The sequence below is a fragment of the Oncorhynchus clarkii genome, chromosome 15, assembly GCF_045791955.1.
Source record: "Oncorhynchus clarkii lewisi isolate Uvic-CL-2024 chromosome 15, UVic_Ocla_1.0, whole genome shotgun sequence".
Classification (NCBI taxonomy): Eukaryota; Metazoa; Chordata; class Actinopteri; order Salmoniformes; family Salmonidae; genus Oncorhynchus; species Oncorhynchus clarkii.
The window spans coordinates 20512283-20528373 of record NC_092161.1 but is presented as its reverse complement, the minus strand read 5'-3'; the positions used below and the strand labels follow the sequence as shown (position 1 = coordinate 20528373).

General features: G+C 42.3%; 1 protein-coding gene across 12 annotated transcripts in view; it reads left to right on the top strand.

Moving 5' to 3' along the window:
* LOC139367028 (receptor-type tyrosine-protein phosphatase mu-like) overlaps nucleotides 1-16091 on the top strand; it is a 296813-nt gene that overhangs the window by 112097 nt on the left and 168625 nt on the right. For all 12 annotated transcript variants that reach the window (XM_071104931.1, XM_071104928.1, XM_071104927.1 and 9 more), the window contains exon 7: nucleotides 11747-12040. In XM_071104931.1, coding sequence (XP_070961032.1) covers nucleotides 11747-12040 — 294 coding nt within the window. The remainder of the gene's footprint in view (nucleotides 1-11746; nucleotides 12041-16091) is intronic.

The following is a 16091-nucleotide window of genomic DNA, read 5'->3' as shown; positions in this document are numbered from 1 at the left end:
CTACTGCCAGTTAGCCAGTATATGATCTGACAGGTTATATGATCCACCTGTTATCATACCTACTGCCAGTTAGCCAGTATATGATCTGACAGGTTATATGATCCACCTGTTATCATACCTACTGCCAGTTAGCCAGTATATGATCTGACAGGTTATATGATCCACCTGGTATCATACCTACTGCCAGTTAGCCAGTATATGATCTGACAGGTTATATGATCCACCTGGTATCATACCTACTGCCAGTTAGAGGCCAGTATATGATCCGACAGGCTATATGATCCACCTGGTATCATACCTACTGCCAGTTAGCAAGTATATGATCTGACAGGCTATATGATCCACCTGGTATCATACCTACTGCCAGTTAGCCATTATATGATCTGACAGGTTATATGATCCACCTGGTATCATACCTACTGCCAGTTAGCCAGTATATGATCTGACAGGTTATATGATCCACCTGGTATCATACCTACTGCCAGTTAGCCAGTATATGATCTGACAGGCTATATGATCCACCTGGTATCATACCTACTGCCAGTTAGCCAGTATATGATCTGACAGGCTATATTATCCACCTGGTATCATACCTACTGCCAGTTAGCCAGTATATGATCTGACAGGTTATATGATCCACCTGGTATCATACCTACTGCCAGTTAGCCAGTATATGATCTGACAGGCTATATGATCCACCTGGTATCATACCTACTGCCAGTTAGCCAGTATATGATCTGACAGGCAATGTTATCCACCAGGTATCATACCTACTGCCAGTTAGCCAGTATATGATCTGACAGGCTATATGATCCACCTGGTATCATACCTACTGCCAGTTAGAGGCCAGTATATGATCTGACAGGTTATATGATCCACCTGGTATCATACCTACTGCCAGTTAGCCAGTATATGATCTGACAGGCTATATGATCCACCTGGTATCATACCTACTGCCAGTTAGCCAGTATATGATCTGACAGGTTATATGATCCACCTGTTATCATACCTACTGCCAGTTAGCCAGTATATGATCTGACAGGCTATATTATCCACCTGTTATCATACCTACTGCCAGTTAGCCAGTATATGATCTGGCAGGCTATATTATCCACCTGGTATCATACCTACTGCCAGTTAGCCAGTATATGATCTAACAGGTTATATTATCCACCTGGTATCATACCTACTGCCAGTTAGCCAGTATATGATCTGGCAGGCTATATTATCCACCTGGTATCATACCTACTGCCAGTTAGCCAGTATATGATCTAACAGGTTATATTATCCACCTGGTATCATACCTACTGCCAGTTAGCCAGTATATGATCTGACAGGTTATATGATCCACCTGTTATCATACCTACTGCCAGTTAGCCAGTATATGATCTGACGGGCTATATGATCCACCTGTTATCATACCTACTGCCAGTTAGCCAGTATATGATCTGACAGGTTATATGATCCACCTGGTATCATACCTACTGCCAGTTAGCCAGTATATGATCTGACAGGCTATATGATCCACCTGGTATCATACCTACTGCCAGTTAGCCAGTATATGATCTGACAGGCTATGTTATCCACCAGGTATCATACCTACTGCCAGTTAGCCAGTATATGATCTAACAGGTTATATTATCCACCTGGTATCATACCTACTGCCAGTTAGCCAGTATATGATCTGGCAGGCTATATTATCCACCTGGTATCATACCTACTGCCAGTTAGCCAGTATATGATCTAACAGGTTATATTATCCACATGGTATCATACCTACTGCCAGTTAGCCAGTATATGATCTGACAGGTTATATGATCCACCTGTTATCATACCTACTGCCAGTTAGCCAGTATATGATCTGACAGGTTATATGATCCACCTGTTATCATACCTACTGCCTGTTAGCCAGTATATGATCTGACAGGTTATATGATCCACCTGTTATCATAACTACTGCCAGTTAGCCAGTATATGATCTGACAGGTTATATGATCCACCTGTTATCATACCTACTGCCAGTTAGCCAGTATATGATCTGACAGGTTATATGATCCACCTGTTATCATACCTACTGCCAGTTAGCCAGTATATGATCTGACAGGTTATATGATCCACCTGTTATCATACCTACTGCCAGTTAGCCAGTATTTGATCTGACAGGTTATATGATCCACCTGTTATCATACCTACTGCCAGTTAGCCAGTATATGATCTGACGGGCTATATGATCCACCTGTTATCATACCTACTGCCAGTTAGCCAGTATATGATCTGACAGGTTATATGATCCACCTGTTATCATACCTACTGCCAGTTAGAGGCCAGTGTATGATCTAACAGGCTATATGATCCACCTGGTATCATACCTACTGCCAGTTAGCCAGTATATGATCTGACAGGCTATATGATCCACCTGGTATCATACCTACTGCCAGTTAGCCAGTATATGATCTGACAGGTTATATGATCCACCTGGTATCATACCTACTGCCAGTTAGCCAGTATATGATCTGACAGGTTATATGATCCACCTGGTATCATACCTACTGCCAGTTAGCCAGTATATGATCTGACAGGCTATATGATCCACCTGGTATCATACCTACTGCCAGTTAGCCAGTATATGATCTGGCAGGCTATATTATCCACCTGGTATCATACCTACTGCCAGTTAGCCAGTATATGATCTGACAGGTTATATGATCCACCTGTTATCATACCTACTGCCAGTTAGCCAGTATTTGATCTGACAGGTTATATGATCCACCTGTTATCATACCTACTGCCAGTTAGCCAGTATATGATCTGACGGGCTATATGATCCACCTGTTATCATACCTACTGCCAGTTAGCCAGTATATGATCTGACAGGTTATATGATCCACCTGGTATCATACCTACTGCCAGTTAGCCAGTATATGATCTGACAGGCTATATGATCCACCTGGTATCATACCTACTGCCAGTTAGCCAGTATATGATCTGACAGGCTATGTTATCCACCAGGTATCATACCTACTGCCAGTTAGCCAGTATATGATCTAACAGGTTATATTATCCACCTGGTATCATACCTACTGCCAGTTAGCCAGTATATGATCTGGCAGGCTATATTATCCACCTGGTATCATACCTACTGCCAGTTAGCCAGTATATGATCTAACAGGTTATATTATCCACATGGTATCATACCTACTGCCAGTTAGCCAGTATATGATCTGACAGGTTATATGATCCACCTGTTATCATACCTACTGCCAGTTAGCCAGTATATGATCTGACAGGTTATATGATCCACCTGTTATCATACCTACTGCCTGTTAGCCAGTATATGATCTGACAGGTTATATGATCCACCTGTTATCATAACTACTGCCAGTTAGCCAGTATATGATCTGACAGGTTATATGATCCACCTGTTATCATACCTACTGCCAGTTAGCCAGTATATGATCTGACAGGTTATATGATCCACCTGTTATCATACCTACTGCCAGTTAGCCAGTATATGATCTGACAGGTTATATGATCCACCTGTTATCATACCTACTGCCAGTTAGCCAGTATTTGATCTGACAGGTTATATGATCCACCTGTTATCATACCTACTGCCAGTTAGCCAGTATATGATCTGACGGGCTATATGATCCACCTGTTATCATACCTACTGCCAGTTAGCCAGTATATGATCTGACAGGTTATATGATCCACCTGTTATCATACCTACTGCCAGTTAGAGGCCAGTGTATGATCTAACAGGCTATATGATCCACCTGGTATCATACCTACTGCCAGTTAGCCAGTATATGATCTGACAGGCTATATGATCCACCTGGTATCATACCTACTGCCAGTTAGCCAGTATATGATCTGACAGGTTATATGATCCACCTGGTATCATACCTACTGCCAGTTAGCCAGTATATGATCTGACAGGTTAAATGATCCACCTGGTATCATACCTACTGCCAGTTAGCCAGTATATGATCTGACAGGCTATATGATCCACCTGGTATCATACCTACTGCCAGTTAGCCAGTATATGATCTGGCAGGCTATATTATCCACCTGGTATCATACCTACTGCCAGTTAGCCAGTATATGATCTGACAGGTTATATGATCCACCTGTTATCATACCTACTGCCAGTTAGCCAGTATTTGATCTGACAGGTTATATGATCCACCTGTTATCATACCTACTGCCAGTTAGCCAGTATATGATCTGACGGGCTATATGATCCACCTGTTATCATACCTACTGCCAGTTAGCCAGTATATGATCTGACAGGTTATATGATCCACCTGGTATCATACCTACTGCCAGTTAGCCAGTATATGATCTGACAGGCTATATGATCCACCTGGTATCATACCTACTGCCAGTTAGCCAGTATATGATCTGACAGGCTATGTTATCCACCAGGTATCATACCTACTGCCAGTTAGCCAGTATATGATCTAACAGGTTATATTATCCACCTGGTATCATACCTACTGCCAGTTAGCCAGTATATGATCTGGCAGGCTATATTATCCACCTGGTATCATACCTACTGCCAGTTAGCCAGTATATGATCTAACAGGTTATATTATCCACATGGTATCATACCTACTGCCAGTTAGCCAGTATATGATCTGACAGGTTATATGATCCACCTGTTATCATACCTACTGCCAGTTAGCCAGTATATGATCTGACAGGTTATATGATCCACCTGTTATCATACCTACTGCCTGTTAGCCAGTATATGATCTGACAGGTTATATGATCCACCTGTTATCATAACTACTGCCAGTTAGCCAGTATATGATCTGACAGGTTATATGATCCACCTGTTATCATACCTACTGCCAGTTAGCCAGTATATGATCTGACAGGTTATATGATCCACCTGTTATCATACCTACTGCCAGTTAGCCAGTATATGATCTGACAGGTTATATGATCCACCTGTTATCATACCTACTGCCAGTTAGCCAGTATTTGATCTGACAGGTTATATGATCCACCTGTTATCATACCTACTGCCAGTTAGCCAGTATATGATCTGACGGGCTATATGATCCACCTGTTATCATACCTACTGCCAGTTAGCCAGTATATGATCTGACAGGTTATATGATCCACCTGTTATCATACCTACTGCCAGTTAGAGGCCAGTGTATGATCTAACAGGCTATATGATCCACCTGGTATCATACCTACTGCCAGTTAGCCAGTATATGATCTGACAGGCTATATGATCCACCTGGTATCATACCTACTGCCAGTTAGCCAGTATATGATCTGACAGGTTATATGATCCACCTGGTATCATACCTACTGCCAGTTAGCCAGTATATGATCTGACAGGTTATATGATCCACCTGGTATCATACCTACTGCCAGTTAGCCAGTATATGATCTGACAGGCTATATGATCCACCTGGTATCATACCTACTGCCAGTTAGCCAGTATATGATCTGACAGGCTATATTATCCACCTGGTATCATACCTACTGCCAGTTAGCCAGTATATGATCTGACAGGTTATATGATCCACCTGGTATCATACCTACTGCCAGTTAGCCAGTATATGATCTGACAGGCTATATGATCCACCTGGTATCATACCTACTGCCAGTTAGAGGCCAGTATATGATCTGACAGGTTATATGATCCACCTGGTATCATACCTACTGCCAGTTAGCCAGTATATGATCTGACAGGCTATATGATCCACCTGGTATCATACCTACTACCAGTTAGCCAGTATATGATCTGACAGGTTATATGATCCACCTGTTATCATACCTACTGCCAGTTAGCCAGTATATGATCTGACAGGCTATATTATCCACCTGTTATCATACCTACTGCCAGTTAGCCAGTATATGATCTGGCAGGCTATATTATCCACCTGGTATCATACCTACTGCCAGTTAGCCAGTATATGATCTAACAGGTTATATTATCCACCTGGTATCATACCTACTGCCAGTTAGCCAGTATATGATCTGGCAGGCTATATTATCCACCTGGTATCATACCTACTGCCAGTTAGCCAGTATATGATCTAACAGGTTATATTATCCACCTGGTATCATACCTACTGCACAGGTATATGTAAACCCTTTAGATACTGGTTTAGATCTGCACCTTTGGTTTTGGATGTTGATACATTGATTATTTTAGTTTAGTTTGCAGTGAATGTCACTTTGGTTGTAGTTCATGGGGTTGAGACTTTGGTTGTAGTTCATGGGGTTGAGACTTTGGTTGTAGTTCATGGGGTTGAGACTTTGGTTGTAGTTCATGGGGTTGACTGCAGCCTCTTCAGGTGGACCGCTTGGGCAGAGTGTGGCCAGATCACAAGGGAGGGATTGGCTTAGCATCCAGCTCAGAACAGTTCCTTAACCATACCCTAATCACATACAGGAAACTCATGTATAATAAATGTACATATATGCAGCGGAATTTAAACTGTATTTACATACAGCACCAGCCAAAACTTTGGACACACCTACTCATTCAAGTGTTTTTCTTTATTTTTACTATTTTCTACATTGTAGAATAATAATGAAGACATAAACTATGAAATAACACATGGAATCATGTAGTAACCAAAAAAGTGTTAAACAAATCTAAATATATTTGATTTGAGATTCCTCAAAGTAGCCACCCGTTGCCTTGATGACAGCTTTGCACACTCTTGGCATTCTCTCAACCAGCATGCATTTCAATTAACAGGTGTGACTTGTTAATTTGTGGAATTTCTTTCCGTAATGCATTTGAACCAATCATTTGTGTTGTGACAAGGTAGTGGTGGTATACAGAAGATAGCACTATTTGGTAAAAGACCAAGTCCATATTATGGCAAGAACAGCTCAAATAAGCAAAGCGAAACGATAGTCCATCATTACTTTAAGACATGAAGGTCAATCAATATATGTCAATATATTAGGCTTCGGTATGGATCAGTAGCTTAGGCATTCACTGCACCCCTAGAATTAACAAAAGCTGTCTTTCTGAACAGACCTGACCTCCAAATTGCACCATCCAGTTTCACCATCACTGCCTGGGGTTATTTTATAACTACTGCATGTGAATCACACAGTAATAGTGTCTTCAAGTCCTTACCTAGGCTAGCAACAGGCTTAGTTTACCCTGTCCTCCTCCCTACTCATTCACTCCCTCTGAATTGTGGATGGCTAGCACTGGCACACTAGCAACAACAACTCACAGAACATCCAACATCTCTCTGACCCTGTTTCTAACCCCTTTCCAAATATTGAACCATAATCACTTCACCATAATGGGACCCAGAAGGGGAGTTTACATGAGCATACACATCCCATTGGACAGGGACCAGTTCAAAGTCATCTGGGGAACCATGCGGGCTAAGGGGTTAGGTTGCACGGTGACCGAGCTGCCAGTAACACTCTATATATATATATATATATATATATATATATATATATATATATATATATATATATATATATATATATAGATATATAGATATATAGATATCCTGTTTAGGGTAGGGCCTTGTGGCCACTGGGGGGGGGGGGGGGGGGGGCTGGCAGCAGGTGCTAGCTAGAGGCACAGCAGCATTTAGCTTATAGTCTCCGAGCCACATGGTCGCTGGCTGCTGCAAGCTGACTCTTTGAACAAGGGCAGTCTTCTATGATCTCTGGGTTGTTGTAAAAGTGGGACTTTTAGTTCAACTGTAAAGTGGGACTTGTAGTTCAACTGTACATATGAAGCTCTTTGGACTCCTTTTTGTTTTGTTTATACTCCAGGTGGAATTGATTACATTTTCCTGGAACCAGCAGGATAGTCCCAAAAATGCAAACCATGCCCCTCTGGCACTTTCGGCAGACTCTTATCAAGTGCTCTGTGTTTGAAAGAAAACAAGCACTCTTTACCATACAGATTGTTGACGCCTGTAATGTCACCCACTCCAGCCCCAGCACTTTGATGCTGTTTAGTTATTACTGATGGTCGATACCCACACAGAGTGGACAGGGAGTGAGGCCTGACACATCACAGGGTATTACAAGGTACCCATCAGTGCGATGTGGCTCCAACCTTTTGTTTTCCCATTCTGCTACGCGTCAGTGGCCGTGGCGGATCGATTGCCGGGCCCTCCCGATGCTGAAGGAGCTGATGCCTTATTTCTTTTTCTTTCACCCCCCCAACCCAAACAAAATGACAAATGTGGTATCGACTGACCGGAGATGTTGACTCGTCTCGCCACCCGAGCACCCGCTAGAACACCTTACAAGCCATGCTGTCTAAATCCGCCCCACAGCCAGATTGAACTGTCACCATCTCAAAGTAAATCTGAGGCAGCATCGCTCTCTCTCTCGCCCTCTATTTCTCGCTGTCTCTCATTCTCTCTTTCGCTCTCTCACTTTTTCCTTTGTCTCTCTCTCGCTGCTTCTGGAGACAATAAACGTTTACTAATTGGGTGTGTGAGTGTCTACACCTGTTTGCTGTCTGAGAATAGATCAGTCAGTAACCCAGGGATCAGGGCGGCTGGCTCAACTATGATCAGGACGGCTGGCTCGACTATGATCAGGACGGCTGGCTCGACTATGAGCACGACGGCTGGCTCGACTATGAGCACGACGGCTGGCTCGACTATGATCAGGACGGCTGGCTCGACTATGATCAGGACGGCTGGCTCGACTATGATCAGGACGGCTGGCTCGACTATGATCAGGACGGCTGGCTCTAACATTTCCAAAGAAAGACTATCTCTATCATAGAAATGGAATTAATAGAATTGAGTATAAGCTTGTCAGGTGCAATGCGACCAATAGAATAGTACCTAAACGTGCAAACCCAGCTGACATTAACACTCAGTGTAAACCCAGGTCTGATGTGTATAGAATGGTGTGAACAAGACAGAGGAAGAGGTGTGAAATGCAGGGAAGGTCAACAGGTGGGCAGCCATGACGTGTGTGTGTGATTTTAACATTTTTATTTATTTATTTAACTAGGCAAGCCAGTTAAGAACAAATTCTTATTTACAATGACGGCCTACCAAAAAGGCAAAAGGTAGGCAGCAACACATGACAACACAACATGATAACAACATGGTAGCAACACAACATGGGACAAACATTATTTGGCATAGACAACAGCACAAAGGGCAAGAAGGTAGAGACAACAATACATCATGCGAAGCAGCCACAACTGTCAGTAAGAGTGTCCGTGATTGAGTCTTTGAATAGATTGAGATAAAACTGTTCAGTTTGAGTGTTTGTTGCAGCTCGTTCCAGTCGCTAGCTGCAGCGAACTGAAAAGACGACCCGTGGGTGGGTGGGTGGGTGTGTGTGTGTGTGAGACTTTCATGGACTCCAGGATGTACAATATCCTGATGCGTGTAAATCACAATTGAGTCAGGCTTCACCCCCCAGTGGACACATTACAGACAGTGGTCTAGAGCTGTAATTCACAAAGTGAGTGCTGATCTAGGATCAGGTCCTACCTGTCCATCTCATTCATTGTAATCTAAAAGTCACAAATGGTCCTAGATCAGCGCTGCTACTGTGAGACATACGGCCCCTGGGCAGACAGAGACAGACATAGAAAGGTGACACGTTATGAGGCCAGGCTTGCACCTGCCCCAGCCAGGAAGACAGATGAGCCATTACTTCACTGGTAATTGGGGTTCTCCCTGGTTCCAATCGATATCAGCGGCCCTGGACATCGTGTGTCTGTGTGAACTACACACACCTCCAGTGGCGACGAAATACTCTGAGGTCCTATTTTTTTACAAGTCTTGATGGCTCAATACTGTATGGGAATAAGATGACTGTTAAATACAGATGTAGGATCTTAATTTGATCACTCTTTTGTTGCTGAGAATTGTCCTACGCCACAGGAAATGCAGATGAGCTTTGCGATTTACATAAATTCACGGAAAACCCACACTCACACACGGTTAAATTAACAGTATTGCACTTTTCATGTAGCCTACCTTTAGCCAGCTATCAAGCAACATTATGGACTCAATGTTCAAATCCTGTTGCTGCAGGATTATTTTGCTGTGACAATATAGGTCAAATTAAGATCCTACATCTGTAATTGAATATACTATATTTAGGGAATGTCCTCATATGCACCTTCTATAAAAAAAAAACTGCGTTATTGGAAAGAACCTGGAGAACTCAACTGGACTTTTCTAAGATAAAATCCTCACAGGGACATGAGTCACTCAGACTGATATCCAAGTCTTATCTATTTAGTTACGTTAGGGCTAATAAATGCACCGGAGTTTTCAGACTTAGTCATACAGTCACCAGGACACCTGACTGGCCTGTCGGACAGGCTATCATCAGGGCAAAGACTAATTACAGGGCAAGTCACTCGCTGTGTATGTGTGTGACACAAGGATTGACAGTCCCATTCGTGTGAGACACTCATCACGCAAGAAAAGAGGGAGAGGAGAGGGGCCATATCAAACTTCAAAGGCCAACACTGGGCTGTGTTTAGACCGAACATGCTGATGCTGACATGTAGTTACTAGTCATAGCTGTAGGACAGCGTCACACGTCCATGGAAGTCGAGCCTGTCACTCCCTAGACCAGACAAAGAAAAAAACCCTGACCATTAGTCATAGAACAACAGACCAAAGAAACGGTGAAAAAACATTCACCCTCACAATGGACAGGAATTGTCTCATTGTCTTATCGTTGACGATTGAACACGATAGACTGGCTTTGGCAAAATGAATCCTTCTCAGAGGTCTCTTCGGGGAGACAAAGAGAAAAGAGAGATGGGTGGAGGAGAGGAGAGGGAGATTATTGAAATGGGTCACGGGAGAAATGGAGCAGGACCGGTGGGAGTGATGAGTAATGGGATTCAGGTTGGCTGTTCTATCGGCGAAGGTCAGGAAATTAATTGGTTTAACTCATTACCTCGCTTTTGATCTCTCTCCGTTTCATCGTGCTCTCCGCTTCAGCCCGTTACTCCCGGCTTTGTGTGAGGCACCGCCACTACAATCACTTAATTGCTCTTACTTAAGATTTAAGCTTCCGATATCATGCTAACATGTTTTCTATTTCTCTACAGACTCAAGTTGTATGTAATTGAGAATGTTGCGCTCTATTCTGTTCTTTTTGCAGAGTAAACCGGTGGTATTTGCATAGTTTTAGTGTGTTTAGCTACGCTCACTGCAGGTTTAGCGCAGGGTGCTATTTGCCATCTCCCTTGTATAGCAGAGTCAAGGTGAATCATCAAGAAACAGAACACATTTTGCAATGTATTATCAGTTCCTGGAACCATATGATTGAAAGCCCCTAGAGAGTAAATACAGTATATATAGTGTCTCTGGGGATAAAATAATTAATATATTATAAAGTATTAAAATAACTGGCCTGTTTTTACCAATTTTCTGTTAAATATTACCTGTAATTAATGGCAATATGAGTGAAATAGTTTTTTTTCCATGTCAACATCCTCTATAAGGAAGTAGCAAGCATTTTTGAAACGGTCTGTTTGAGATACAAGTTCGAGGTGGGGTTTTAAAAAAAAAAAAATATATATTTATGCTTTGGTCACATACGAGTATAGGATCAGTCAACAACATCATTTGGGTATGAGTTAACAGAATATAAACTTTTAAAAGTGAGATTTTCACTGGACAGTTACTTTAACCTTGGTAGATAAACAGTATTTATCTACCAATTTGAAATGACCATTTAAGACTCCTCATCTAACCCTAATCTCTTCCTCTTTGACCCCCAGAGCCCCCGGTGCCCATCGCTCCGCCCCAGCTTACCGCCGTGGGTGCAACCTACCTGTGGATCCAGCTCAACGCCAACTCCATCAACGGTGACGGGCCCATCGTGGAGCGGGAGGTTGAGTACCGCACGGTGGCAGGCAGCCTCATCGACAACCAGCCTGTGGACAAGACCACACACAAAATCGGCCACCTGGACCCCGACACGGAGTACGAGATCAGCGTGCTGCTCACCCGGCCCCTGGACGGAGGAACTGGGGCCCCCGGACCCCCCCTGAGGGCCAAGACCAAGTGTGCTGGTGAGTCCAATGCAAAGACGCGCGCGCACACACACAGACACACACACACACACACACACAATTAGAGTAATACATTATGGTGTACAGTTACATAGTAGCAGTTATACAGTACTTTGTGTAATGACACTATTTTCAGCACAGTCATACATTATACAGTTGGACCCTGTCGCTATACGGTGGTGCTTACTTACGGCTGTTCATTGACATTTACTTCAGTGGGAGTGGCAAGTGGGGCAATACATACACCACTTTAGCTACACGCAATGTACAGTCAGTTGCAGTGAGGCCCTTTGATAAAGTGACACCGTCATGAAATGAATAGCCCGGGCACTATATACTTAACTTGTTATGCAATTACACATCTGAAGAATACTTTAGATTCTCACATTCTACAAATTCAGTAAACTTACTGACAAAAACCATGCACTCATACTCAACATTCTAAACTACCTGTTTCATGGGGCAGACGTCAATACTCTACGTGAACCATGGGAATGTCTGAGTTACATTTTCATGGATGGATCTCAGTTTCAGCCCTTAGGGGCTTGCAGTGTCTGGCCGTTCACTCTCCACCCACACACACAGCTTAATTTCCCCCTGGGTCTGGGTCTGTCTAGGTGACCACAGGGGCTGATGGGATGTGAGGAATGTGAGAGCGTCTGACTGCAGGAGAAGAGCGGAATCTCCTGTCTTCACTTTCCCTGTAGCAGGAGGTCTGGGTGGCCAGTGCCTCCTTCACAGTAAAGCATACCTTCTGGCTTAAGTCAGAAGGTTTTTAACATTCCATCCCAAAGGGATGTACAACATCTATCAGCATGATATGCAAGCATACATTAGATTGTCTATTATACTTCTGGACTACCATGAACATAAGTGTGGTGCTGGATATGATCAGGGCTTGGTATGTGAGGCTCGGTAGTATACGTGATTGAAGTCGTATTATCTCTCTGTGGTTTGGTGACAGTTTGACAAGATATCACGTTTTCAGTGTCAGGCGGGAGAACGGACCATCCACAGCTCTTTTTGGATTTGGAAGAGGATATATTGTTTCCTCTCTTTTGTGATGGAGGTGGTTGCAGAGGGGAGGCTGACTGACCCAGGAATGACACAAGGGTGATGGATGGCCCTACTACATGTCTTGTCTTAAAAGCGCTTCCTCTCTGTGGAGGATGAAACGTTTTTATATCTGATTTCCCTGACTGTCTCTGAGCTGCTAAAGGTTTCCGAGGAGGAATGTTCCCTTGCCCATATAACCACTATTTTCAGAGCAGTTCAACAGTTTTTAATTGAGCCAAAGTCGCTCTCACAAAGCCGTTCAATTTCAATCAAATCAAATTTTAATCAATGACACATTTCATTAGAGGAATTATGATTTGATTCTTCTCACTCCACACCCCCTGACCAATACCCATTAGGCATATCACTCACTATTAATTATAGATTTTCATACAAAAAAAATCAGAGTTTCAGATAGTGTCCTACCCAAAAGGGACAAATGGTAGTCCTATTTAGTAGAGCTGAGCGATTAGTGCTTTTTGAGGTTGTTTCGGTTCGACTATAAAAAATTATCACGGATTTTGGTTTCGATATTTCGTTTTTTAAATATATTAAATAATGACATTCAAATTATTAGGGCTTTTTAATGGAAATGCCAAAGCCAAACATATTGAAAATTCAATTACCAATTCAGTTGTTTCTGTCAGGTCTACACATAGAAATAGGACATTTCAATAAATGATCAAATATTTCAGTTGTGTATATTACTTAGTTTTATGACTTTATAATTTTTTATTCCTTAAAGTCAGCATCTCATCTCTGCTCAGGCAGTATCAAACAGCACAGACAGCCATCTAACATTATCTATGTTCTACCCATACTGTACTGTCTTTAGTCATCCTATTAAGCTAGGCTAGCCTGCCTAAGTATGCTTCAGAGCTGTCTGACAATCATTTTACCTGTTCTTCAAAGTAGATGAGGCATACTTTCATGAACTCTCTATCCCTCTTTCTTGTCATTGTGTTTTCTGCATTCCTCTCTCATGCGGCAGTGTATGTGGTCTGTGTTTATCTAACCTAACGTAGAATGCATAAAAGTGTATCCAAGCTGGAAAAGAACAGGTGCAATGGATAATGGTCATTGTAGTTAATTACCATATTTCCATACTGGACTATGTTGAATATTTGCTCAATGAAAACTACTACTCCCTTCGGCCCAGCGTTCCATCGTTTTTTATTATTATTTTTAAATCTTTTTTTTTATTATGAACACGACAATTACAAAAAAACAGAAATATACAACCAATAGTACATAGTTCTTGACTTGATTTTTCTAGTGAATTATTTTATTTCTCTCTAGTGAAACAGCCTGTTGGGCTCGCATGTCCCCCCCCCCCCCCCGAACAACAGTACCAGTCAAAGTTACACACCTACTCATTCAAAGATTTTTCTTTATTTTTACTATTTCCTACGTTGTAGATTAGTAGTAAAGATATCAAAACTATGAAATAACACATATGGAATCATGTAGTAACCAAAAAAGTGTTAAACAAATCAACATATATTTTAGATTCTTCAAAGTAGCCACCCTTTGCCTTGATGACATATTTGCACACTCTTGGCATTCTTTTATTTTATTTAACCTTTATTTAACTAAGCAAGTTGATTAATAACAAATTCTTATTGTACAATGACGGCCTACCCCAGCCAAACCCTCCCCTAACCCGGTCAACTCTGGGACAATTCTCTCAACCAGCTTCACCTGGAATGCTTTTCCAACAGTCTTGAACCAGTTACAATATATGCGGAATATATGGGGTGTTTTTCTTTCACTTTGCGGTCCAACGCATCACAAACCATCTCAAATGGTGTTGCGGTCAGGTGATTGTGGAGGCCACGTCATCTGATGCATCACTCCATCACTCTCCTTCTTGGTCAAATAGCCCTTACACAGCCTGGAGGTGTGTTGGGTCATTGTCCTGTTGAAAAACAAATTATAGTCCCACTAAGCGCAACCCAGATGGGATGGCGTATCCCCTCGGAATGCTGTGGTAGTCATGCTGGTTAAGTGTGCCTTGAATTCTAAATAAATCATTGACAGTATCACCAGCAAAGCACCCCCACACCACCACCACCTCCATGCTTCACGGTGGGAACCACACATGCAGAGATCATCCGTTCACCTACTCTGCATCTCACAAAGACACTGCAGTTGGACCCAAAAATCTCAAATTTGGACTCATCAGACCAAAGGACAGATTTCCACCGCTCTAATGTCCATTGCTCGTGTTTCTTGGCCCAAGCAAGTTTTTTCTTCTTCTTAGTGTCCTTTAGTAGTGGTTTCTTTGCAGCAATTCAACCACGAAGGCCTGATTTCATGCAGTCTCCTCTGAACAGTTAATGTTGAGATGTCTTACTTGAACTCTGTGAAGCATTTATTTGGGCTGCAGCAGAGGTAACTCTGGGTCTTCCTTTCCTGTGGCGGTTCTCATGAGAGCCAGTTTCACCATAGCGCTTGATGGTTTTTGCGACTGCAATGGAAGAAACTATCAAAGTTCTTGACATTTTCCGGATTGACTGACCATGTCTGAAAGTAATGATGGACTGTCGTTTCTCCTTGCTTATTTGAGCTGTTCTTGCCATAATATGGACTTGGTCTTTTACCAAATAGGGCTATCTTCTGTATACCACCCCTACCTTGTCACAACACAACTGATTGGCTCAAATGCATTAAGAAGGAAAGACATTCCACAAATGAACTTTTAACAAGGCACACCTGTTAATTGAAATGTATTCCAGGTGACCACCTCATGAAGCTGGCTGAGAGGATGACAGTGCAAAGCTGTCATCAAGGCAAAGGGTGGCTACTTTGAAGAATCTCAAATATAAAATATATTTAGACACTTTTTTGGTAACTACATGATTCCATGTGTTATTTCATAGTTTTGATGTCTTCACTATTATTCTACAATGTAGAAAATAATAGAAATGAAGAAAAACCCTTGAGTGAGTAGGTGTGTCCAAACTTTTCACTGGTACTGTAAATGGAATTCAAG